The following is a 27,263-nucleotide window of genomic DNA, read 5'->3' as shown; positions in this document are numbered from 1 at the left end:
ATATAAACAATGTATAATTTAAAGGATTACATTTAGTGAACATAATATAAAACACTTCCTGACCAATAAGAAATATCATCCTCATCACAGACTTACTTAGTATTGAAGGGCACAATTTTAAAATGAAATCTCAGTAACTCTTAAGATCATGCATTGGCCCTTCAGGATTTTAACATACAACCTTTGGATTACCACGGGGAAACCTGGAAATAACTCTCCAGTTTATGTATCATTGACAGATGTGGGTAGTCAAAAACTGTACTCAAGTAAAAGTACAATTACTTTAACAAAATAATTACTCAAGTAGAAGTGCATACATAAATAATTACTTGAGTAAGAGTAAGAAAGTATCCAATTAAAAGAGTGCTCAAGTAATTAGTAACTTGTTACTTTCACAAATGGCATAATGGACATTAAGTCCCCTATATTCCATTACATAATACACACTGAACATGCATTACAGAATTATTATTATTATCAATAATGGAAATTGTCGTCATTCACCATCATGTTGTTCTAAACCTGTATGACTTTCTTCCATGCAACACAATAAGGAGATTTTAGACGGAATGTTAGCCTGAGTCACCATTTACTTTCAGTGAATGTGTTTTTTATTCTCTGTATTTTGAAAGAGAATGGTGACTGAGACTGTCAGTCCCTAACATCCTGTTTAACATCTTTTGTGTTCCACAGAATACAGCAGGTCACATGGGTTTGGAACAATATGAGTTTAGGGAAATTATGACAGAATATTAAATTATGGCTGAGCTATCACTTTATAGGGATAGTTCACCCCAAAATGAAAATTCTCTCAGAATTTACTCACCCTCATGCCATCCCAGATGTGTATGACTTCCTTTATTCTGCAGAACACAAATTATGATTTTTAGAAGAATATTTCAGCTCTGTAAGTACAATTCAAGTGAATGGGTGCCAAAATTGTTATGCTCCAAAAAGCACATAAAGGAATCATAAAAGTAATCCATACAACTCCAGTAGTTAAATCCATATCTTCAGAAGTGATATAATAGGTGTGGCTGAGAAACAGATCAATATTTAAGTCCTTTTTTTGCTAGAAATTCTTCTCCCTGAATGTGAATCACCAAAAACAAAAGAAGAATGTGAAAGTGACCTGTTTCTCATCCACACCTATCATATCACTTCTGAAGATATTGATTTAACCACTGGAGTCTTACGGATTACTTGTATGCCGACTTGTGATTTTTTTAGCTTTAAAATGTTGGCACCCATTCACCTGAATTGTATGGACCAAAGGAGCTGAGAAATTCTTCTAAAAATCTTAATTTGAGTTCAGCAGATGAAAGAAAGTCATACACATCTGGGGTGGCATAAGGGTGCGTAAATGAGTGAATTTTCATTTTTGGGTGAACTATCGCTTTAAGGGCTCTTGTCAGATCTGGATGAATTTGTCAATAAGAAGAGAGGTTTGGAAACCTTTCTAGTAATTATTACGGTGAAAACGTGAACAATGTTCCACAGGGAAATATAAACCGAAGCAAGATCAATGTGGCAGGGCGGAGAGTGGGGCCGGGTCGTGATTCTGCACACCTGGCCCCTAATCAGGCTGATCGAGCCAGAGAGGGATAAATGCGACCAGAGATGCCAGTACAACAGAGAGAGTGTTAAGGGCAGCTGCCCGACACCTGTGTGTGTGTGTCTTTTGCTTAAGTTTCTGATTAGGGGCCGGGTGTGCAGAATCACGACCCGGCCCCACACTCCGCCCTGCCACAATCATGTTTTATTAATGCCTACTTTCGTTATTTCATAGCTTTTAGTTGTTGGTTCAGTGTAGTTATAGTTTTTAGTGTCGAAAGAATTTAGATCATTAGTTCTGTACAGCAGTACCACCACTCCCTAAACGCAGAGTACGCAGCCTGTGTAGGGCACCGCAGAAATGCTGTCTGTTCGCGCTTCAGTTGTCAATCACACATTCAGCAGAGCAAAAGAAATTTACACTTAACGTGGATGTTTATATGTATTTATACTTATAGCTGCGATAGTTTCCAGTACCCCCGCGAGGGCGCGGGGTAAATGTTGAAATACTGCGCACTGATATATTGCTGCACTGTGTAAAACATACACTTAAAAACTGATGTCTCAAGAGCCCATATTTACAGAATCACCCTGAAATGACCATCACTATGTCACAAAGAGCCTGTTATTATTAGAGCCACAACTTACCTCAACACCCTGCCTTAATTTAAAACTGCAATTTTAATCTTGAAATATCAGCTTGTCTTGGTGTTCAATGAAGGCATTGCATGACGAAACTATTCTTTTTCACTGTGCAGAGTGAAGAAAGTGTTTCAGAAGAGCTTGGCGCTGCAGCAGTGATGGACTCGGCTTGAGTGACTGTAACAGCGTGTGCAGCTGTGTGAACGTCCGCTGTCGTAAAAGTCCCATTCAATAATCTATTAATAAATTACGCATTAATTAAAATTAAACCCAGTAATGTAATGACAGGAACGCCACCCACTGTAACGAAGTAAAAACATTTCATTCGAAATTTACGATGGTCTACCCCTACCCCACCACTGACTACAACTTTGAGGTTAGGCAAGGACTGTATCAGATTTTGGTCAACTTTAATTGTCACACCCCACACAAATAGTGCCTGGATTTTGTCTGCGAAGTCTTCTTTCTTCTTTACAAATCTTTCATATGGGATTATAGTGAAGTGTTTCTCGATACAAGGTGCAAAACACTGGTTGATGCCTCCTTTTCTTCCAAGTGTGGTTGCCAAAATGCATGGTTTCTCCATAAGCTATGAGAAAATTAATTTAGAATCTAGGTAAACAAACAAAAACGACAATTTCGCATTTGTCTATGAACCCACTGCCTGTATGACTGTAGATTGTAGATGTGATGTGGATTGACACCTTTTCTTGTCATGTGCAACATGGTATTTTAGACTCTTTTGAGATGAGCAAGTTCCGTGCAGAACCGATCACTGCAGTGATCACCGGCAGGTGCATGCCGGCTAGAAATCTGTCAGACTTGCTACGATGTCATGACGACGTATGTCAAAAATAGGCTTGTTGGAGATGAGCAAATCTGTGCAGCACAAATCACCAGTGATCACCGCGAGGTGCACGCCGGTTAGAAATGTGTCCGAGTGTGGTCCGACTTGCTCTGATGTCATGCTGACGTATGCCAAAAAACTCTTGCGACTGCGAGGCGGCTGTGCCAGGCGGTGCAGTCGAGCGCAGTTACTCTTGTGAATACCACTGAACCTGGGTGGGCGCCTGGCAAACTGAATCGCGTAGCCGAGTCGGACGGTCCGGACCAACCACCGCGATGGATTGGAAAGCGCAAGCCATGCGTCCAAATTCCGCGTGAGGGGGACCAAGGGGACAACGTCGTCGGACGTACCGGCAGGTGGGGCCTCGCGGCGGGGCAGAGCGCGAGGTGCCACAGCACGTCGTGGCCGTGCTGAGCCTAGGGACATCGAAGCACTTGCCTGGCTCCTTGTGACCACCCCCAGAACAGCCTGAGATGGGGGAGGAAGAGGCCTGTCCTCGTAACCCGTGGAGGCTGTCACATCAGGGGCGGCTGTGTGCCAAAGCTGGGTGCTCAGGGGCGGAAAGGGCACCGCTGGAGCGCCAATCCTGCAAGAAAAAGTCCGTGGACGGTAGTCGTGGTGACGACCGTACACACCGGGTATGTGACCCAGGGAGGAAGGAAGCCACTCTTTTGCTGAACTGTTGGGTACCGCAGCCACTTGGGCGTGCGGCGAAATCAAACGAAAAGGCAACAAAAGATTTTCCACCCAGCCCTCCACCGGGGGATGGAGTGGTTTTGCTACCAGCTCCACGTGAGTGGGTTCCCTCGTCCCTGGGTTGCCCGTCTCAGGGGCGCTTTGAGGACCTCTGTGGGTTCTTCAGCGCCGGCTGTGAGACGGGTGGCATCGGCTTCCTGCGGTGGGCTCCACGCCGGGGCCGGGCCGAAGCGCACCGATTATCAAGCGCTGAAACTTTACCAGGTGAAAAACAATCTGGAATCATGTGTAAATCAAATTAAGTCCTCTTTGCAACCTGAACTTCAGAATGTCAGAATGTCGATTTGTGACACCAGCACTGAAAAACTTGATGCAGCGCAACAAATGGTGATACAGCAAACACTCTTAACAGTCCCTTTTATCCTGCTTTACCTAGTGTGATGTCTAAATCTAGCACTTGATGTTTTAAAGCTTCATTCACTTCTATCCCTACATGAGCAGGTACCCATAAGAAGTATATGACAATGCCTAGTCTATTAATTCTAAATATGCTTTGTAGAATTTCACAGATTATATCATCACTGGATGATGGCTGCCCGCTTGCCAGACTTACCAATACTGAATATGAAAATGTGGGATGGATATTGCTGATGCTGTATGACCAGAAATAGGGTCCTTTGAACCATCAGTATAAATCTGTAATACTAAAAATTATTTCTGGTTTATATATTGTCTAACCACAACCTCCTTTGAAATCTCACATGGTTTATTATTGATTATTTCCTGGAGCTACAGATACACTTTTGGCATTGTAAACAACTATGGGGGTATTGCAGACCAAACAATAGTGGGGCTAATCTCCATACTTGTCAGACACATTTCCTGAGTCTTTCTACCAGCAGTCCAACCCAAACTTGTGACTTTGTTGTTTACATGTTCCCAGCAATCCTCTAATATCTTTTTCACAGGATGATTATCTGCACAACCTCTAATTGAACCCAATAGGCCAGTCAATTTATGTCTTCGGATGTCCAGCGGAATTTCTCCCATCTCCACTTGAATTGCCGGGACTGGAGATGTTCTAAAAGCACCACAACATATTCTCATTACCTGTGCTTGTATTAATTCAAACTTTCTTAAGTAATGTTGTTGATGCAGACACATATGCTATACTCCCATAATCCAAGGATGACCTTATCACTGCACAGTATAGAGACCAACGACTTGCTTCCCAATCCAAACCTCCCAGACGTCTTAATATATTTATACCTTTTTTACATTTGGTTATTAACTTTTGAATATGTACTCCAAATGACAACCTTGTATCCATACACACCCTTAGATATCTGATTACCTGGACTTGTTCCAGTGTTTGACTATACATCATTATTCTCACTGATGGCACTTTGGGCCTTTTTTTATCCTTTCTCTACTTGCCTTAATTTCCTCTTAAATATTATTATTACAATGAATGTTGGTATTTTGTCTAAGATCAATGGTGGCATTCTGAAAATCACTGATGTGGAAGTAAAGACTCCCAAAAAATCAGGCACTGTCTGTCAGTAACGTGCTACTTTAAACTGTTTCCAAATCAACGGTTGGTTGTCATAAGAGTTGGTAGTCTCTCAAATAACCAGAAGGGGGTGTTAAAAGCCCACGAATGATATTAATCATAACTTGTCACTTTTTTCTTTCACAAAAAGAAGTACATATATCGGTTTATTGACATCTGCTTCGTGTTTGTACTTGTACACTATGGTAAGCTTTTTAAATTTCTTTTAAATAAATCGTGAATGTACTTTAATCACGAATGTTTTCACATGAAGGCCAAGGTCTGTCAGTTAATGATTGTATATCTCCTTTGTGTATATAGCAAAGGTTTATAGGCTACTATTTAGCTATTAAACTCTTGGTCTCAATGACAGCTGTGACTTTATCTTTTCCATTACCATATTAACAATGTTAAAACTAGTTCACCCAAAAATTTAAATTCTCTCAGCATTTATTTACCCTCACCCTCAGAAGAATATCTCAGCTCTACAGGTCCATAAAAGCTCCAAAAAGCACATAAAGGCAGCTTATAAGTAATCCATACGACTCCAGTGGTTGAATCCATGTCTTCAGAAAAAATATGATGGGTATGGGTGAGAAACAGATCCTTTTTTATTATAAATCTCCGCTTTCACATTATTATTATTTTTTTCATGCGTATCGCCAACTACTGGATGGGGCTGGTCAAAGGTAGAGATTTATAGTAAAAATATTAAATGTTGATCTGTTTCTCACCCACACCTATCATTTTGCTTCAGAGGATATGGATTTAGCCACTGGAGTGGTATGAATTACTTTTATGCTGCCTTTATGTGCATTTTGGACCTTCTGAGTTCTGGCCACCATTCACTTGCATTGAATGGACCTACAGAGTTGAAATATTCGTCTAAAAATCTTAATTTGTGTTCAGCAGATGAAAGAAAGTCACACACATCTGGGTTGGCATGAGGATGAGTAAATGATGAGATAAATTATGGGTGAAATATTTCTTTAAGCTCAATCAATAGCATTTGTGGTATGAGGTTGATTACCACAAAAATTAATGTAGAATTGTCCCCCCTTTTCTATAAATAAAAAAAAAAAAAAAAGCAAAAATCCGGGTTACATTGAGGCCCTTACAAGTATGTGGGGCCAATCTGAAAATGTTAAAATACTCACTGTTTCAAAAGTATAACCACAATATAAACAACTCTTCATCTCAAATAATACACAAGTTCTTTTATTAGTAACCTCACTGTAACCTTGAATTTTGCTCTCTTTTTGTTGACGCTGACTACCACCCCTGGAGTCGCGAGTTCGAATCCAGGGCATGCTGAGTGACTCCAGCCAGGTCTCCTAAGCAACCAAATTGGCCCGGTTGCTAGGGAGGGTAGAGTCACATGGAGTAACCTCCTCGTGGTTGCCATAATGTGGTTCTCGCTCTCGGTGGGGTGCGTGGTGAGTTGTGCGTGGATGCCGCGGAGAATAGCGTGAAGTCTCCACATGCACTATGTCTCCGTAGTAACTCACTCAACAAGCCATGTGATAAGATGCGCGGATTGACGTCTCAGACGCGGAGGTAACTGAGATTCGTTCTCTGCCACCCGGATTGAGGCGAGTCACTATGCCACCATGAGGATTTAGAGCGCATTGGGAATTGGGCATTCCAAATTGGGGAGAAAATCACAAAAAAAGAAAAGGAGGGACGAGTCTAAAGTACTTTTTGTGGAAATCGCAAATTCCACGAATGCTGTCGATTGAGCTTAACTTATATTGAACTTGTCATTTTTCCTTAAGGCACAAGATATATTACACTTTACTTAAAATGTTTATTAACAAACTTTGGAATATATTTAGTCAAAAACAGCCTCATTCACAAGGTCTCAGTAGATTCACAATGCTATGATACTATAATACTATCACAAGCAATGATTTTGTTCTTAAGAACAAAGCACATAATGGGTTATTTTGTTAGAATATTTCAATTAAATACAATACAAATACAAAAATTGCATTTAAGGAAAGAAACTTTGTGTTGTAGGCTTTGTAAGGGCCATAGCATTAATTCCAGAACAGTTATTATTGGCCATGGTAGTGCTCCAGCTTTCCTGCAGACTCCATCTGTTCTACAGACCATGTGTAGAGGTTCAGCATTAGAAATCAACTACCAAATAATTTAATATGTTATGCATTTGCTGAATTCCTGGCAAGCCAGCATATTATATTATTATCAAATATAATTTAACTTACATTTGACAGGACACTAGAGGAATTTCTGACCTATCATGTATAGTCTTACCTGGCAAATGTGGCATAATTTCATTCACTGGGTGTTCTGGATTGGCTGATCCAAGCTGAATACCCCAAATCCATCTGCTACAGCTGACAATATGCAAGAATAAAGGTCCATAATGCATAATATGCTGTGTGGATGCAGTAAAAGCATGGTGTCTAAAGCAGATCCATCTCTACCAACTTAAATTGTGTCCTATATTTGTATAAAACTACTTTCTTGAGGGTTTGCTTTGGTTGGCAAGACACCAAAATCTTTGGTTCTGCTGAGCACTTCCCTTCAGTGTCTTAGTCTTCTCCATTGACTTTGGCCCCAGGGACAAGCATGTTTTAAAGTGATGAATTGATTCCCCTCCAGCAGTGTGCCCCATTATTAGTGAATTACAGCATTCATAGTCTACTTAAAACCCTATTTTTCTAAACTAACCAGAAGAAAATACAGAACAAGCTCTTGCAGACTTTACACGCTCATGTGATTTAACAAAACAAAGGGTGCAACAACCGACACGATCCTCCTTTTCAAACTCAAATTGACAAAAGGTCATAAATAGAAAACACAGCCATCTATGTTCATGAATGTACATTTTTGCTCATGAATTTATGACTAGTGTATCAACGCTATCAACAGTAATTGCTAGTGAATGGTAGTATCATATTGTGAAATCTTAAAATGCATATTTTATCTGAAAAAAAGGTAGTTTGTTCTTTCATGAATTGTTTGTACTTTAAGGCCATTGTGAATTAATATTTTAGATCCCAAAACCAATTGCAAGTTTTCTCAGTTTAGTTTTCCTGTCCTTGGCATTTGCAACTCTGACCAAAAGTCTCTGCTATAATGAAATGGGCACTTGTGCTGTGATATACCTCTTGAGGTATTTTAACACTGTTCCAATTAAAGAGGCCTATCTGCCTTCAGGCACTGACTGAATGATGGCATTTCTGATGTGCTTTCCGGGTAGAAAGACAAAGAACAGACTACCAGTTCTTCGGCAGCACAATCACAGGAATATACCATCTGTATTACCTTTTCAGAGCTCTCCTGCAAAATAAATAAATAAATAAATTATAATAATAAAAAAATAAAAAAATTAATAAAAAAGGAAGAAAAAGAAAACAAAATTCCAAAACTAAAAAAACAGTGTTTGGCAGACTGATAAAATCTGAAGCTTAAAAATCAAACGCTACTTATAACATGGTGCATAGATACTTTGAAAGAACAATTTACACCCTTATGTATCAAGAACAGTTTATAAAGTATTCCCAGTATTGTGGAGAAGTATATTAAGAGACACATCTAACAGAATTGCAAAGTAATAGTAACACAAATCATTACAAAAGTTTTCCCTGTTGTCTTATTCAAATTAATTACACACACGTATTTCACAATGTAGTAGAGAAAGTACCCCATCAGTCTCAACACCCATTGCTTATCAGGGGGTTTTATTTTTAGAAATCCTTGGATTATCACAGAGAGGAGTTGCTATAATCTTTATGGACTTCTTGATTTCACCATCATTGGCACAGTACAATGCATTCTGGGTGTGAGTTTCCAAAACTGACAATTGTTGATTGTATTTTTGAAGATGTTTATTCAGTTCGTAAGTGCAACTGTCATAAAGTGGGAGTTACATGTCAATTGTAAGGGATTTATGTTGTTTATAGGTTCATTTATTATTCATTTTTTAATTTGTTATTAAGTTATTGGTTGTAATTTATTCATAACACAGGTTCATAAAATGTATATTTTAGTTTTAATAAAATTTTGTCTTTGCGGTATTTTAACATACAACCTTCATATGTTTCAATCTGATTGTTATTGCATTTTGACCAGATGCAGGTCATTTAAACACATGAACATATTTGGTTACTTTTGTTTTATTTATTTATTTATTTTTATAATTTAGTAACACTGTTGTTTTTTTATGATAGTGTAAATTACATCATCATGACAACAATCCCAATAACATTTAATGGTAAAAAAAAAAAAAAAAAAAAAAAAATTATTTGTCCTACATGGTGAAATATTTTAATGCAAACATTCAACTTTTGGATCTTCTTACAATCAGTACAATAGACAGCAGATACACATTTTATTTCATCACAGGTTTAATTCAGTGGACAAAAAAAATAAAACTGGTATATATATATATATATATATATATATATATATATATATATATATATATATATATATATATATATATATATATATATTAGCCTATTTGCACCAACCTTTTCAAATGTGCCGCTAAACGTGCCGGTGAGTGATAGGACGGAGCCTCTTAAGACGACACTAGGTCGCATTAACATCGGTGCCATTGAGTTCACACAATATGAGGGAGCACAGCGGCAGCCAAAACCCAACTCCAGATTTTTCAGTTTGGCGTGTTTGCCTCTTGTGCACTAGCATAAATGTGATGTTAAACGAAACATTATAACCTACGAGAGTAGAAGCCCAAATCTGGCTTTTATTTTGACTGCATGAATGTGGTGCGGTGAACTGACAATACGCCGAAGTAGCGTTCAAATGGAAGATTGGCTGCTCTTTCAGTGGATATGTTGCCGTGGTGGTTTTTTTGCATCAATCCTTTTTTAATCGTCACGGATGTTTAGATTTGGACCCTTTATACCTCGTTCGTGTCCTGAGCTGTGAAAAGAAGAGAGGCAACGCCAGCCAGGATAAAACATTCCCTGCCTACCTCGACATATTGCACCAGGGATTTAAATAATCACATGCTACAACAACAACGGAAATATTTTTTTTTTTAAATCAGACTTGATGTTGCCGTCTGACCTTTAATGAATTCTGGAGAGCAAAATGAGTAGGGAAAGGCCGAAGAGAAATATCATTCAAAAGAAATTTGTAAGTGGAGATTTGACATTTAATCATCTTGATTACTCGTCGCGTGACCATTAGATTCAGTGCAGGCTGCATCAATAGAACACTTTTATTTACATTAACCACATCTTTATTGTCCCCTGTGTTAGGCTGTCATCTGTTTTGGTGACGGAATTGGGTCAAATGTTTAAAAAGACCAGCTAGGAAAGCTTATGTGGGCGACTTCGAATTTGGGGTTAAGGACAGACTGGACGGTGGGAATCTTGCTGTTGACCCACATATTGCATTCGGCTTTCGAAGTGTGCCTTGTTACATTTCGCATTTCCGGTGTCTGTGACATGTTGCTATGTTGATTTCGACTGTCAGTTTTGTCATATAGTAACAGTAGTCGATGCGCCGTGAGTCTAATATGAGACGACGGGAAACACCGTGTTGAGTGGGTCGGTTACAGCGTGGTAGTTTGTGGACGTGTGTTTTTGCGGTCAAGAAATTCTCTGTGTGCGTCGGCTTTTCAGTGTCACACGAATTTAGCTATTTAAATCGTGTGTTGATGTTTGTACTGTAGTAGAGGCAGCCTATCTCTGACCTCTGGTTAAATGGTGCTGGCAATATTTACATCTTTATTGCAAACAGAATATGCTAATAATTAGTACCCTACTGACCCTCTATTCGGGTCTTTTCTTATCAGGTGTTTCTGTTTTAGTGCAAAACCTCCAACCCGGCCGTCATCCAACCCAATAATCAAATTACAATTGATAACTCTTTGCTGAGCTCTTTATCTACTGAATTAGGTGAAGCAGCATCCAGTTTTTGATATAACATTGTAACAGAGTGAGATTTGTTTGTTGTGAGGATTACTTTTCTCTTGGTTGACCCATATTTGATGTCGGATTCATTCCATCCTGATCAGTGACATTCAAACCTATAAAATGTAAAGAAAATAAATAATAAATAAATAAATAAATAATAATAATAATAATAATTATATATATATATATATATATATATATATATATATATATAGTTTAAAAAGTGCCCTTTTACTGGACAACAACTTATGATTAGATTTGTACTTATTGCAACCTATATATTTTATTAATTTTTAATTGACTTGTGTTTTTAAGAAAAGATGAGAAATATCTTAAACTGTTAAGGCCTGCTACTGCTGCTTATATTTATACAATATCATTTTGACTGGGTAAGATTATGATAATCTTGGGCATATTTGTATATGCCAACACTGGCTGTGTGCTTTGAAAAATGTAGATCAGGGTCAGAAATGCGCCTTAAAGTGACAAAAATGCCCCCATAATTTAAATTTTGGGGCAAAAATGCCCTCAGAATGAAAAAAAATGTGTGCAGCTAGAAGTACAAGGACAGATTTTTAGTTAAATGTGGCTGGGAATGGTGCATTTGACTGTACAGATGATTGTATGAAGCTCTCTGCTCTAGCTTTAGATGGAAGTCACTGTAATTATTGCAATGTGGATCAAATACAGCTGTTGCTAAGATTTTAGACTTGTGAAGGAGCCTTCACTGTCTGTTAGAAGCACACTCAGCAAGCCTAGTTCCTAAAGGGACAGTTCACCCATAAATGAAAACCATGTCATTATTTACTCACCCTCATGTTGTTCCAGACCCATATTACTATTTTCTTCTGTGAAACACAAAGGATGTCAGGCAGTCTGTCACTTTGATTGCATCTTTTTCTCATGTGATGGAAGTGAATGGTGACTTAGACTAAACATTCTGCTAAACATCTCATTTTGTGTTTCATGGAAGAAAGTCTACAGGATTGGAACAACACGAGGGTGAGTGAATAATGACATGGTTTTCTTTTATGGGTGAACTGTCCCTTTAAGCAGTCGATATCAGTTACTAGCACAATCACTTTTAAAAGTTCATGCAGAAATCAAACATGGTCCAATATGAAGGCAATTTTATGTCTAAGCTAAAAATCTCTAGTGTTTTTGAAAAGCAGTCCCATGAATATAAATAGCACATTTTGATTTACTGCATATTGAGACTCAGATTTTTTTTTACATTAATTCTTCTCACTTGCCAAACAGGATGTGGTTGGTTATTAAATCAACACAGGGATCAAGAGACTTAAGATTAGGACTGCATGAATCAGCAGCAGAGTTGATATACCACTTTGGATTGAAAACTGGCCTGTTTTTACACAGTGGTTGCTCTGTTACAGTTCCCACAATGCAGTCTGAACCGATCTCATTCTTTCTTTTTAAGAGTATTACACAATGTTGTTCTGGATTAGGTGAGGTCACAACACACATCTGTGGATTATTGTAATTTCTTGAACATGTATCGCAGAACTGTTAAAGGCTCTCGTTGTCCCTAGGGTGATATATGAAAACGTCACGGTTACTTGTGTAACCTCCGTTCCCTGATGGAGGGAACGAGACGTTGTGTCAATGAAGTGACACTAGGGGTCACTCTTGGGAGCCCGAGACACCTCTGGTCTTTGATAAAAGGCCAATGAAAATTGGCGAGTGGTATTTGCATGCCACTCCCCCGGACATACGGGTATAAAAGGAGCTGGTATGCAACCACTCATTCAGGTTTTATGCTGAGGAGCCGATATAAGGTCCGGCCATTTCAGCGGGTAGTTCAGCGTTGTGGCAGGAGGGACACAAGGTCTCGTTCCCTCCATCAGGGAACGGAGGTTACACAAGTAACCATGACGTTCCCTATCTGTCACTCACTCGACGTTGTGTCGATGTAGTGACACTAGGGGTCCCTATACGAAACACCACAATTGGCTGAACTGTGTTACGTGAACTGGTGGTGTGTGGTGGGCAGACTACTGTGTGCCTCATAGCCAGCACACCAGGTCGACACGTAACCTCCCCCAACATAGTTATGAGTGTCGAACGGCCCTTTGGGGACAAGTCAACTACCCAAAAGATAGAGACAGGCTTAACCCAGTAGTGGCCTCTTTTCCCCTTCTCTTTTTCCACTCCCTAAAAAAGATGGGGGATTATCCGACTGGGCCGCCAGGTCTAGTCGGGGGGTGTCCCTCCCAAGGGAGGGAGACCACACCTCGCCCAAAGAGAGGGGGGGATATTTAAGTGGAAGAATACATCACATGGTCTTTTCGACCATGTGGAGAGTCTTCAAGGTAGATCCTACCCAACGGGGAAGGAGTTACTACAAACATGGAGACTGGGGCAGAGGGGCTCTGCCCTAGGAAGACGCAGTTTGCCAACAGGGAAACGAACTAGCGGAAGATATATATTGCATGGGGTTAGCCTTACAGGGATCCACCACATGCGGAGCACCTACCTCAGAACAGGACTCTTAGTTAGCACGTGTACTGGGCTGGCAGTGAGTCTCTCCGAAAATTTGACTGCGACAGGGCTCGGAGGAAGTCAACCAGGGAACAAAGTTTGTGAACACTACTGGGAATTAATGGCACACGTCTTCAGCTCCAAGGCAGGTGGAAGGCGCTATGTGCAAGCGATGCACCCTGCCAGCTATCCCGGGCTTATCCGCTTGTGTTGTGTGCCACTACCTGGGACGAAACCGGTTCCACCCGGAGGTTGTAGAACCTTGCAAAGGTGTTGGGTGTTGCCCAGCCTGCTGCTCTGCAAATATCTGTTAGAGAGGCACCTCTGGCCAGGGCCCAGGAAGCCGCTGCACCTCTGGTAGAATGGGCTCGTAGCCCTACCGGGGGCGGCATGTCCTGGGCGAGATATGCCATAGTTATTGCATCAATGAGCCAGTGGGCGATCCTCTGCTTGGAGACAGCACTTCCTTTCCGCTGTGCACCAAAGCAGACAAAGAGCTGCTCAGAGATTCTAAAGCTCTGCGTGCGATCCAAATAGATGTGTAAAGCGCGCACCGGACACAGCAACGACAGGGCTGGGTCTGCCTCCTCCTGGGGCAGCGCTTGCAGGTTCACCACCTGGTCCCTAAAAGGGGTGGTGGGAACCTTGGGCACATAGCCTGGTCGGGGTCTCAGTATCACGTGAGAGTAACCCGGACCGAACTCCAGGCACGTTTCGCTGACAGAGAACACTTGCAGTTCACCTACCCTCTTGATGGAAGTGAGCGCAGTCAGGAGGGCAGTCTTCAAGGAGAGTGCCTTAAGCTCGGCTGACTGCAAAGGCTCAAAGGGGGCTCTCCGTAGACCCTGTAGAACTACAGAGAGGTCCCATGAGGGAACAAGGCGCGGTCTGGAGGGATTCAGCCTCCTGGCGCCTCTTAGGAACCTGATGATCAGGTCGTGCTTCCCTAAGGACTTACCGTCGACTGCGTCGTGGTGTGCTGCTATGGCGGCAACGTACACCTTCAAGGTGGAAGGGGACAGCCTCCCTTCCAACCTCTCCTGCAGGAAGGAATGCACTGATCCGACTGCGCATATCTGGGGGTCTTCGCGTCGGGAAGAACACCACTTAGCGAACAGACGCCACTTAAAGGCATACAGGTGCCTCGTAGAGGGGGCCCTAGCCTGAGTGATCGTGTCTACCACCGCGGGTGGTAGACCACTTAGGTCTTCCGCATCCCATCCAGGGGCCAGACGTGGAGATTCCAGAGGTTTGGGCGTGGGTGCCAGAGGGTGCCCCGTCCCTGAGAAAGAAGGTCCTTCCTCAGGGGAATTCGCCAGGGGGGAGCTGTTGTGAGGAGCATGAGGTCCGAGAACCATGTCTGGGTGGACCAGTAGGGTGCTACCAGGACGACCTGCTCCTCGTCCTCCCTGACCTTGCACAGGGTCTGTGCAAACAGGCTCACTGAGGGAAACGCATATTTGCATAGGCCAGGGGGTCAGCTGTGTGCCAGCGAGTCTATGCTGAGGGGAGCCTCAGTGAGGGCGTACCAGAGTGGGCAGTGGGCGGATTCTTGGGAGGCGAACAGGTCCACCTGTGCCCGTCCGAATCGACTCCAAATCAGCTGGACCACCTGAGGGTGGAGTCTCCACTTTCCCCTGAGGGTAACCTGCCGTGACAGCGTGTCTGCTGTAGTGTTGAGGTTGCCCGGGATGTGAGTGGCTCGCAGTGACTTGAAGTGCTGCTGACTCCACAGGAGGAGACGGCGGGCGAGTTGTGACATACAACGAGAGCACAGACTGCCTTGGTGGTTGACATATGCTACCATTGCCGTGCTGTCTGTCCGAACTAACACGTGCTTGCCCTGGATCAACGGCCAGAACCTCCGCAGGGCGAGCAGAATTGTCAACAACTCGAGGCAGTTGATGTGCCAATGCAGTCGTGGACCTGTCCAGAGGCCGGCGGCTGCGTGCCCATTGCAAACAGCGCCCCAGCCCGTTTTGGAGGCATCTGTTGTGACCACGACACGCCTGGAAACCAGTTCTAAAGGAACACCTGCTCATAGAAACGAGAGGTCGGTCCAAGGGCTGAAAAGACAGTGACAGACCGGTGTGATGGCCATGCGATGTGTCCCATGGCGCCATGACCATCTCGGGACTCGAGTCTGGAGCCAGTGCTGAAGCGGCCTCATATGCATCAACCCGAGCGGGGTGGCCACCGCCGAGGATGCCATATGCCCCAGGAGCCTCTGAAAAAGTTTCAGTGGAACCGCTGTTTTCTGTTTGAACGCCTTCAAACAGGCCAGCACCGACTGGGCGCACTCGTTCGTAAGGCGCACCGTCAAGGAGACTGAGTCCAACTCCAATCCGAGACAAGAGATGCTCTGAACCGGGAGGAGCTTGCTCTTTTCCCAGTTGACACGAAGCCCTAGTCGGCTGAGGTGTGAGAGCACCAGGTCCCTGTTTGCGCACAACATGTATCGAGAGTGAGCTAGGATTAGCCAGTCGTCGAGATAGTTGAGAATGCGACTGCCCACCTCCCTTAATGGGGCAAGGGCAGCCTCTGCGATCTTCGTTCCCGAAGGGGGAAGCCCAGCTGAGGCTTCTGCGTCCGACTGGACAAGCCCGCTCTCCGATGCTGCGCTCGAGAGCTCATCATCTTCGCAGGCTCCAAACAAGTAGCCAGACTCACCATGAGATGAGCTGGCGAACTCATCCGGAAGCCTGATTGGGGCAGACGAATGTGCTGGGGAATGGGAGGTCCGCGGGGGGATACCCGGCAGAGACGATCCCATTGGGGTCCCCAAATCGCCCCCAGTGCTAGCCGCGCTGGCCTCATACCCATAGGTAGAAGGACCAAGGCGGGGAGCCGCTGGGGTGGCTTGCTTTCTTACGAAAACAAGCCGCGACTGCAACGTTGCCATGGTCATGTTCTCGCAGTGAGAACATGAACCATCCACAAATGCTGCCTCCGTGTGGTTCGTGCCCAGACACGAAAGACAGCGATCATGACCATCCAAAGTTGAGAGATAAAGACCGCAACCAGGAATAACACACAATCGGAAAGGGGTCTTTAAAAAGACGTTCCGTGTGTGCCGCTCTTTTAGAGAAATATATATATACTCTTTTAGAGGGGAAAAAGCACTTTCAGAAAATATACTCTCTAGTTTTTCTGCCTTAGCGCCCAGGGGCGTTCTCTGCAGTGCACCAGTGCAGAGGAGGGAGAAGCCGCTGAAATGCACCATCAGATCCAGCAGAGGTGAATGAACAGTAGTATTCAGCTCAATGAGCATGACCGTTCGGCTCCGAAGAGAAAATCTGAATGAGTGGTTGCATACCAGCTCCTTTTATACCCGTATATCCAGGGGAGTGGCATGCAAATACCACTCGCCAATTTTCATTGGCCTTTTATCAAAGACCAGAGGTGTCTCGGGCTCCCAAGAGTGACCCCTAGTGTCACTACATCGACACAACGTCGAGTGAGTGACAGATAGGGAACAAATCTATTTAATGTGACAACAGAGCAAAAATTTCATATATTGCTCTATATTTACAGTGAACAAAGATCTCATATGCCAGAGATGACCATCTTAACTGTAAGCTCTTATGTCTCACACATTTTCTTTGGCCTCAGTAGTCAAAGATATTTGATATATGTTTAGCTCTCTCAGACTCATCCTTGGCATCAGTTTGCTTCGCACAGTAATGGGGAGCTAAAGCCTATGCTACACTGACCCACTTTTGGTTAGCGCTACATTTACAAACGCTGGCAAATCAAAATCATTTAAGCATTGACTTTACAGAGTTTTTAGTTCAGTCTAGAAAAAAGGTGAGTGTTATAGCATGTTTAGTGGGGTAGCCTCACGGTTAAGAAGTTTGGCTGTTAACTCAAAAGCTGCAGGTTTAATCCCAAATAGGGGTTGGATCATAATCAAATCTATTTCCATTACATGTATTTTCATTACTCCTTTGAGCAAAGCCCTTCGATCCAATCCATAAGACTGCAAGGGAAGCGTCCCAGCAATTCTTGCGACACTTGTCACAATAACTAATAAATTATAGTCTGTTTTGTAAAGGTTATAACAACTGGTTACATAGAGCAATTTAGGGCATACGTGAAAAGTTCTGAAAGACAGAGTGGCTGTTCAATTCATCACAGTCTGTTTTCACTTCTTTCATTGGCTTTATACTCTATATCTCAGATCAGATCCAGAGATTTGATATACTTTCATATGATGTATGCAGTGTTGGGTAAGTTACTCAAAAGTAATTAATTACTAACTACTAATTACATCTTCTACAGTGTAATTAGATTACTGTACTAATTACTCTGTCTGAAAAGTAATTGCATTTCTTATTACTAATTACTTTCTAAAACCCTTATCAACCTCAACCAGATGAAAAATATAAGGATAGACATGAAACTGTTCTTTTAATTCTTTCAAATAAATCATATAAAATCAAATAAATTATTTAATGAACTGGCCAAAGAATTTAAGGGGGTAGTGTTAAATTAGTAGTAATCCCTTACTTTACTTTTTTCAATGAAATAGTAATTTAATTACAGTAATTCATTACTTAGTAATGCATTACACCCAACTCTGTATGTATGATTACTAATTTGGTTTGAAATTATAGGGCCTTGGGAAAAACTAGGTCACACTTTATATTCCAGTGTTCATGTTACATGTATATTTACATACAGTAAGTAATGAGTTACACTAATGAACTACATGTGTCTGCTATGTAATTATTTTGTAGATCTTTGTGCTATTGCTATATATTAATTAATTATAGTAACATGCAATCATGTGAAACACTGACACTGAAATAAAGTGTCACCAAATACTCATAATGGTAATTTAACATGGTAACAGCAGACTTTCGTGAATGGTGTCATGTGCTATTGATTCACAGTCTATTTTTTTTTTTCATATACAGGTGATTTTTTCTGAACTTTATCTCATGACACTTTGAAAAATTATATATTTATATATACTGTATACATATAGCCTACATTTTTACTCACCAAAAATTATGATACATGACAATGATAGTTTTCAACAACTTAAAAATGGGTAATAATCAGCTGTGATAAGTTGATATATTAGTCAGGAACTGATCAATATAATTTACGCAGACTACTTCTGTACAACCTCACTTTTATTGCACTTTATCTGTGTCATGAAATTTTGTGGCTGTGTTACAGCTCTCAAATAAAAAAAAAGGATGATGTAAAAACTGCAGGCAACTTGTAATAGCTGCTTTATGCCTTCGTCTTAGACATGTCCAGCTGTGCTCTAAATGATGCAGTCATCCCAAACTCCATGGAGAAATACTGTCTTAGAAAGGGCTTGCTGAACTGGGTGCAGTTTTTACTGTATTGTTATTATCAGGAGGTCGTTATTATCAGGAGATGTCTGTGGGATGGGTTTAAGTGATTTAAAGGCTCTTTAATTTGTTTAAACAGATCATTCTGTTAACTGTCCCATATGAAGTATTTAAAGAATGCAGCACAATTTAAATGATAGGCAAGGGCTTCGGCTTTTGGTGTTTTCTGGTGGCAGTATGGCATTTGAGTCTATTTCAAATAGCAGTAGCAACCTCAAAGGGGTTTCTGTTTTTTTTCCACTATCCGCCTTTTTGACAGAATGTTAATACACTGCTGTACAGCATTCTTAGCATATAAGCAATAGATTTACTCTGCATTTCATGTCCCCAAATGAATGAAAAATTAGTGCAAGGTGACTCCATTTGCAGCTGTTGTCTCTCATGCTTGTAGCAATTTTTTTATGCCACTCTCAACCACTGCATTGGATCACCAAGTCTGCTTTGAAGTATCACCAGCACTGAGTTTGTTTGAAATGTACCCAGTACAAGGCATGTTGTTTAACCCTGCTGGTATGTATGGAGAGAGAGGGAGGTGCATATGATCAAGTGGCCAGGTTTGCTACTGGCATTCTACTGTTGTCATGGCGAGAGAGGGGCTTGTCATAGGGTGGGTCTGTGCTTTCTTGGCTCTGTCTGCAGCAATCTGTCTTCACAGCTAGGTGAATGTGTAGAGGGTGCTGTCACTGGATACAAAGTGTCCTTGATAAGCAAACTTATAGGATATAGTGTTGCAAACATGATTGTGGGGACTCCCTTGAGTACAGTCAGAGATACTGAAGAACAGAGTCTGAAGATTGCATTGCACAGAGCTGAACACTAGATTTAGACATCTGTAAACCAAAAACGACTAAAATTTTTATGTAGTGCTAGTGTAAGTGCAAGTGCAAGAAGAAGAGGACTAAGTATTCTGTGGCTCTGCAGTTTTGCATACAGCTCAGGAAAATTAATCCCCAATGTTTTTCAGTATTTATCTTAGGGATTGTGCATGCTCTAACAAAGAGATGAGAGATCAAAAAGATTTTTCTGTTGGTTCTCATCTGAATACAGCATACACCATTCTGCTAAAATGCACATTTTTGCAATATGTCATTCAATGGTAACATCAAGGTTAAGATAGCAGATTTTCTCAAAGGTTCCTGATCTATTTGCTGTTGGTTGAAGTCTTAGTTTTGACTCTAAATTCTAATTTGTTGAGTTACAGGCAGTTGACTATAAACGTTCCTGTGACGGCATATTCTATATTAAAGCTGAAGTGTGTAATGTCTGTGCCTCTAGCACCACCAAACGGAATTGAAATAAACAAAAATAAACACTGTCTTCCGAATACGCCCCCCCCATCTGCTGTTGGTCAATCAGACAGATAGTTCTGTCCCCAATTCACACCATTGGTTGAGTTAATGTTGTTGTGTTGAACTGGATGGGTCGCTCAAAATAAACAGAGGAATTCTGTAGTGCAACAGTGACATAGTGTTTACAGTTTTCAGAAAATTAACCCATGAATGGCATAATGACAGTTGTCTCTGCAGAAAACACTGGGATAGGAGAAGGTATTTTAACACCAAAAAAGTTACACACTTTAGCTTTAATGTGTAAAGTTGGTACATTTCTCACAAACAGTCTACAGTTAGGCTAATGTACTATATGACTAGGTGTAAGAATTGTTTATTCTGATAATTATAATATATTGTACACTTTTATCAGTGTTTGTGTTTTACAGTGATTTTACCACAGGTAAGGCGTGTTCTTAGGGACTACACAAAGCATAATGTAAAATCCAGACTGATCCCACTGTGAATTCAATGACAGTATGTAGAAAATTCATCAGTTGAAATCAATCCATGCTTACCAAAATTGGAACCAATGCCCCCAGTGGCCAAAGCTGGAAGTGTTGTTGAATGAATGGGCACGTCTGTGCTCCATTTTCCAGGTGAAATTAGGGCTGGGCGATATGGCAAAAAAATAAAATCTTGATTTTTATCAAACTTATGGACGAATTCGATTTTTTTCAACTTTTAAGTGTACTCCAACATGATTCAAATTTTATGTTCTTTATTAGAACGCAAGGCAACCTGTTTAAAGAAATCCAAATTCTTGTTATTATAGGAAACAAAGGTGTGCAGGAAAAATGTACAAATGCACTACAGGGGGAAGTTGTCAACAGAGTGTAAATGTTAAATAAATTAAAATCTAATAAACCCAGATGTTCAGAAATAATAGAATATGAAAACGGCAAAATAATTCTTAGCCAGTGTAGGTATTCATTTGATCTAAACCAAGTCTATCTAGAAAGATATATAGAAATCAATGTCTATAAATTATCAAGTTTATCTAAAAAGTACTCACTGTATATCAAGCAATTTGTGTGTATATTCATAAACCCCTGCAGATAGAGAAGCACCCTCTAGCGGTGCACGTTGAGCAGCACAGCGATATTAAATAATTTATCATTACAATTCAACTAGCAAAGTATCAAAATGATCGCTTGCCAAATGTTGGCTATAGATGCAGTACACTTGAAACACATACAATAATTGTCACGTAACTAACACTTTTTATGGAAGGAAAAGAAAGGAGACCGTTCATCAACTTGCGCACGTCGAGGCCAGTTACAGTCTTAAACCGGTTTATACATGCATGATGGATGAAGCTGAGCTATGATCACACTGTGTACAATCGACATGGGGATATTACCGCTGTCTTTTATATCAGTCTCCATGTTGTTAACCTGTCACATTCATTTGGAGCGCGACATACACGTGCAGCTGATCAGATCGGTAGCGGAATTAAGACAAGTGCTGTGAATTATTTTTCTCTTCCTCATTCAGCCTTTGGTGGATTTACAACATATCTAACTATAGCATTTGCAGTATTTTCTGCAAAATCTTGATTTCTCGATTTAAAAAGAACAAAAAACCGTGTTAAAACGCAAATTCTAATTAATCGGAAAAAACGCCCAGCCCTAGGTGAAATGTCCACAGAGTGGCGCCAAAAGCGAGTTGTAATGTGAGAATGTTCTCTGTCTCGTGATGTATACTACCGTTCAAAAGTTTAGGGTCACTTACTCATTCTTTATTTTATTTTATTATTATTTTATTGTATTTTTTTTTTTTTTTTAGAATAATAGTAAAGTCATCACAACTATGGAATAATAGAAATGGAACTATGGGAATTATGTTGTGACTAAAAAAATCCAAAATAAATCAAAACTGTGTTATATTTTAGCATCTTCAAAGTAGTCACCCTTTGCCTAGAATTTGCAGACATGTACTCTTGACATTTTCTCAACCAACTTCTTGAGGTTTCACCCTGGGATGCTTTTTAAACAGTATTGAAGGAGTTCCCATCTATGATGGGCACTTAGTGGCTGCTTTTCTTAATTATTCGGTCATCCATTTAAAAAAAATTTTTTAAATAACATTTTAGTTTTGTAATGAAATAAATTAATATGGTGGCACAATTATATTTTTGTCTACAAAACTAATTTCAAACATTTAACCATACGCTTTCAGATCAAAAGATTTTTAAGACCATGAGAAACATTTCAGGCAAGTGACCCCAAACTTTTGAACGGTAGTGTATATTTGCAATAAAAAAAATAAAAGAAAAAAAGAATGGCACCAAAAGCTAGTTGTAGTATGTGTTGTAAATGATGTAATATATTCAACAGGAATGCATATTTTATTAACCATACGCCCTAACCCCAACCCTAAACCTAAGCGGCAGTGGAGTAAAAATGTAATCTTAAAGGGAAATTTCCTCTGAATCAGTTGTGCTTACCATTGATTATATGAACGTGATTGCTTCCACGGCACCAGAACCTCTGTCTCTAATGTTGCTTTGAATTGATGTAAAAATGTCTGATGGTGGGTGGCGCATGTCAGGAACTAGGCAGAATGGGGTCGATGTCAGGGTTCTTGACCATTCGGTAGCAACATTTTGATCATGTTGGTAAAGCCATTGTACAAATGACTCTGACAGTGGTTCTAACACCAGATTCACTCATCTGTGAGGAGGGCTGATTTTGCCCATGTAAATTTATCGTCAGTACGTATGTCTTTTCAGACCTGGAGAGATTTCATGCATTGGATGTGTGACATTGAGGCATGTTGAATGGCTTATTTGAGAAGCTTATGTGAGTTACATTTCCACAGCCTGTCACATCATTTACAATCAGCTGCCAGTGTGTACTGTGCTGATAGGCCATCCGATGTAGGCTTTGTCACACTGTTGGCCCTTTGTAAATAATAGATCTATTTTTCCTTTCATGCCAGCTTGCTTCTGTTAACATTAGTAATAATGATCTCTGTGTTTTGTGTTGTGTGTGTGAGTGGCCAGTGACTGGTTTGAAACAGATGGGTAGCAAGGTCAGATTTGATGTGTTGGCAGGCTGGCCAACAGCCCTGCTGCTCTTGCTGCCCTGTTTAAATTGATCTGTGTGGACCAGGGCTCATAGACCCAACTAATGCTGGCAAGCTCTGTCTAAATCACTGTCTTCGCAAAAGTTGTGTTTGTGATTAATGCTTTTAATTGAAAGCTTTTCTGTTAAGGATTCACTGAATATAATGCAGTCTGCTTTTGGATTCAAACTTTTGCGGGACCAATTTGCTCATTAAAGCCATCATGTTTGATAAAGGCAATTTGACAAGATATCTGTATGCAAATCAAACCCACAGACTAGAATTAAATCTGTGCAACAGGCCTCAGCCTACAGTTTATTATTCTGCCATTATGCCTTTGACTTTGTCCTTGGTTGTTTGGTTGCTTGCTCTTTTTTTGTTATTTTGATGACTTTCTTGATCTTTCGATTATAGAATTCAAATGTGAGCCCCCCAAGAATTCACAGTCATGGTGAATATGGTTGTGGCAGAATTTTCATTTTTGGGTAAACTATCCCATGTAATGCTGAGCCAGAGTCCTCTAATTCTATGGTTATATGTTGTTGATCTTGAAAGAGTTGCTTTGTGCTTACTGTGACAGACTTGTCCTCATGACTTCAGACACAATACACCTTTATCAATAATTGACATCTGCTGGCAGGTTGCTGGCAGAGTAATAAAAACCAGCTAACAGATTAAACTCCTGTACTGGTGAGAGATGCTGGTGTAATTGTAAGAGCTACTGAGCCTGAAGCTAGATGACCTGACACAAACAGCAACATAATGTGGTTCTAAGAGGATACGAATGTGGAAGTTATTACAAAGGAATTGATTTAGGCAGTTAAATGAGCAACATGAATCATGTGGTTAATTGATTATGGAGATTTGGGGTTCATGTGCTATCTGTGATTAATGCATTGTTGTGGTTGCATCAGATTCACTGTAAGTTTCTTTCACAGCGCTCATAAACACATAATGGACATCAAGATTTTCACTGAAAAATTACTTAAATTTCAGGTTGTTTCACCCAAACCTAATATATGGCTTCAGAAGACTTGGAATATGATGCAAAACTAAGCCACATGGGCTACTTATATTATACTTTTGGGTGCTTTTTAAGCATTAAAAATGTCACTATCAGCTGCAATTGTATTGAAAAGACAGGCTGGGATATTACTTAAAACATTTCCTTTTGTGTTCTGCATGTGTAGAATCAAGCAAGCAAATTTCATTTTGCAGTTGGCAAATTAACTTATGCTAGCATAAAAACAGTGAATTTGGCATCTATCCTCCATCCACCAATTTTTCCACCAGTTGCCTGAATGACTTTTAAGATATTTTTGTCTCTTTTGCTGTTGAGTGGCATCTTGTGCACAAGTTTATACCTCAATATGAAATTGAAGACAAGTACATCAAAACAAAGAGATTATTTTGTGCTTCTAAATCTGTTATTAGAGAAGGGTGTCCTTTTCTGTCTGGCAATGTATTGATAGCGTCTTCCACTTTTTGGTGTCTCTTTGTGGGACCCTACTTGCATAACCTCATAAATAATACAGCTTACCCCTTGCTTGTGAAATGTCATAGCATTTCGAGTTCACCCTGATGGGGACTTTAACATGACCGCTTCAATAGACCTGTGGAAGACTGTCTCCTAGCGACGAGAAGTTCCCTAGAGAGTGGCACTTTCTTCGCGTGCCATGAGGAGTCCCTAAGCCGAGGTCAGGCACTTCACATCGTCCTAATCATCTCAAGAATTTCACATTGCTCTCACTGGGGGGAGGGGAGCATTCGAGCTTATAATGACTCTTGCTCTCAGGATCCAAAGATAAACTTGTGTGTATGAAGATAGATTTGTAGTGACACAGTCTGTAGGTGGGAAACGTTCTCAAAATATATCAAATGTGTAATGTATTTAAACTGTCTGAAGGTGTTGTCTGGGCGAAGATTCCTCACTACACAGCATTCCTCTGTGTTTTGGCCCCTGGCCAGTCATGCTCTAGAGCTGCTTTCAGAGGGCTTAACCCACCGTTTTACTTGTTACACTTCAGCCAAAATGTTGGAAACTGGGTAAATAGGTGAATGCTATTAGTTCATTGTTTTAAAACACAATTTGTTTGGGTTTCTTTTTCTTGAAAATGTGTTGACCAATCTATTGTTTCCATCATGAATGGCCCCTTGGTGGGCAATTTAGTGGAAGGGCTAAACTAGGGGAAATATCAGAGAACAACAAGTGCTTGGCTGCATATTTCTCCCTGTTTACGGCCGACATGTTAATGAGATCTAAAGGGATAGTTCACCCAAAAAATTAAATTCTGTTATTTTTAATGGCCCACATGTCGTCAAACCCGTATGACTTTCTTTTATCTGTGGAACACAAAAGGAGATTGTCAGGTAGAATGTTAAGGAGTGACAGCCTCAGTCACCATTCACTTTCATTGTTTGGGAAAAATCAGCTTTAGCATTATTTAAATTTCATTTGTATTTATTTAATTTAAAAAAATGTTGGTGTTCCATGGAAGAAAATACTGTAAGTAATGTAGGTTTGGAATGAGGAGAGTAGCCTAAATAATAACACAATTTTCATTTTTAGTTTAACTAACCCTTTAACAGAAGCCTGTATATGGGATTGGATGAAAGACTTGTTTTGACATTTTGACAGAAATGTGTGATAAAGTGAGACCTCGTCATTCAGCTACATTGCGGAAGATGTGTTACTACAGCGCATTAGGTAATCTGTGGGGAACAAATGTTATGCTAACAATGAGAGTGTGTGTTGTGATTGCTTTTGGAGAATTCAGTAATAAAAGGCTTCTGACACTTGCTGGCTGATTGTTCAAGGATTGAGAAGCCGCAGCCAACTCTACTATTTATAGCCTAGTACTCTGTCTGTAGAGCTTTTCTTTGGTTTCACAATACGAAATTTTTTTTTTTCTCACTTGTTCACGTTCAGTGTTTGTCATTCAATACATTTTACAGTAATTTATTCATTCTCTGTTTTCATTGTTGTTTGACCTAAAAACCCTGAACAGTTTATTTAGAGAGCACATTCTTGCTGAAAAGACCAGTTTAAAGTAGCCTAAGGTGGTTTGATGGACTTCGCTGGTTTAGCAGGTCATCCATCCTGGACCAGCTGGTTTTCATCAGCCTGACCAATGAAAACCAGCTTGGTGGTTCGACAAGACCAGTAAACCACCTTAGGCTGGTTTTTAGCAATTTTTTTTACAGCTGGAAATCTTGTGATGTGGTTTTGGGTCATCTGTTTAATTTTTAGATCTCTGATGTTAACAATAATTTGCTATCTGCAGGATGATAACGATGGGATCCCATGGTCAGAAGAGAGAGTGGTCCGCAGGGTTCTCTACCTCTCTCTTAAAGAGTTTAAGAGAGCTCAGAAGAGTAAAGTGGAGAATGGCACTGGACTAGTTAATGGTGAGTATTCATCTTTTCTGGTCAGTGTTGAAACATTTAAGGATATTCATAATGATAATTATTTCTTATTGTTATCAACTGTGTATGTAATTATGGTACAAATGCATAATCTAAGTTAAGATGATGCTTAATTAAATGTAATTTGTCATATACTTAAACTGTTTAAATGCTTGCCGAAAGACGGTTAATTAATCTGACAACCACTGGCTGTATGTAGAAACTTGTTATCAACTTGGTTTGAAACAAAGTGGTTTCAAAATTCATGTTTGAGGTATGACTGTCCCTGCATCTGAAACTGTGTACTGTCACAGTATATACTGTATTTCATAAAGGATGCACTTCTCGGCCGGTAAACAGTATGTTCTTTTACGTATGTATGCG

The 27,263-nt window shown here is 40.5% G+C and overlaps 1 protein-coding gene across 3 annotated transcripts in view; it reads left to right on the top strand.

Annotated features, from left to right (window-relative positions):
• Positions 1 to 9,886: 9,886 nt before the first annotated feature.
• Positions 9,887 to 27,263, top strand: part of LOC127452416 (protein Jumonji-like) — an 80,264-nt gene continuing 62,887 nt past the window's right edge. For all 3 annotated transcript variants that reach the window (XM_051717828.1, XM_051717830.1, XM_051717829.1), the window contains exons 1-2: positions 9,887 to 10,424; positions 26,759 to 26,882. In XM_051717828.1, coding sequence (XP_051573788.1) covers positions 10,380 to 10,424; positions 26,759 to 26,882 — 169 coding nt within the window. In that variant the 5' untranslated portion in view covers positions 9,887 to 10,379. The remainder of the gene's footprint in view (positions 10,425 to 26,758; positions 26,883 to 27,263) is intronic.

This window comes from Myxocyprinus asiaticus, chromosome 15, assembly GCF_019703515.2.
Source record: "Myxocyprinus asiaticus isolate MX2 ecotype Aquarium Trade chromosome 15, UBuf_Myxa_2, whole genome shotgun sequence".
Taxonomy (NCBI): domain Eukaryota; kingdom Metazoa; phylum Chordata; class Actinopteri; order Cypriniformes; family Catostomidae; genus Myxocyprinus; species Myxocyprinus asiaticus.
The sequence above is the reverse complement of the archived record's forward strand: the minus strand, read 5'-3'. Positions and strand labels throughout refer to the sequence as shown.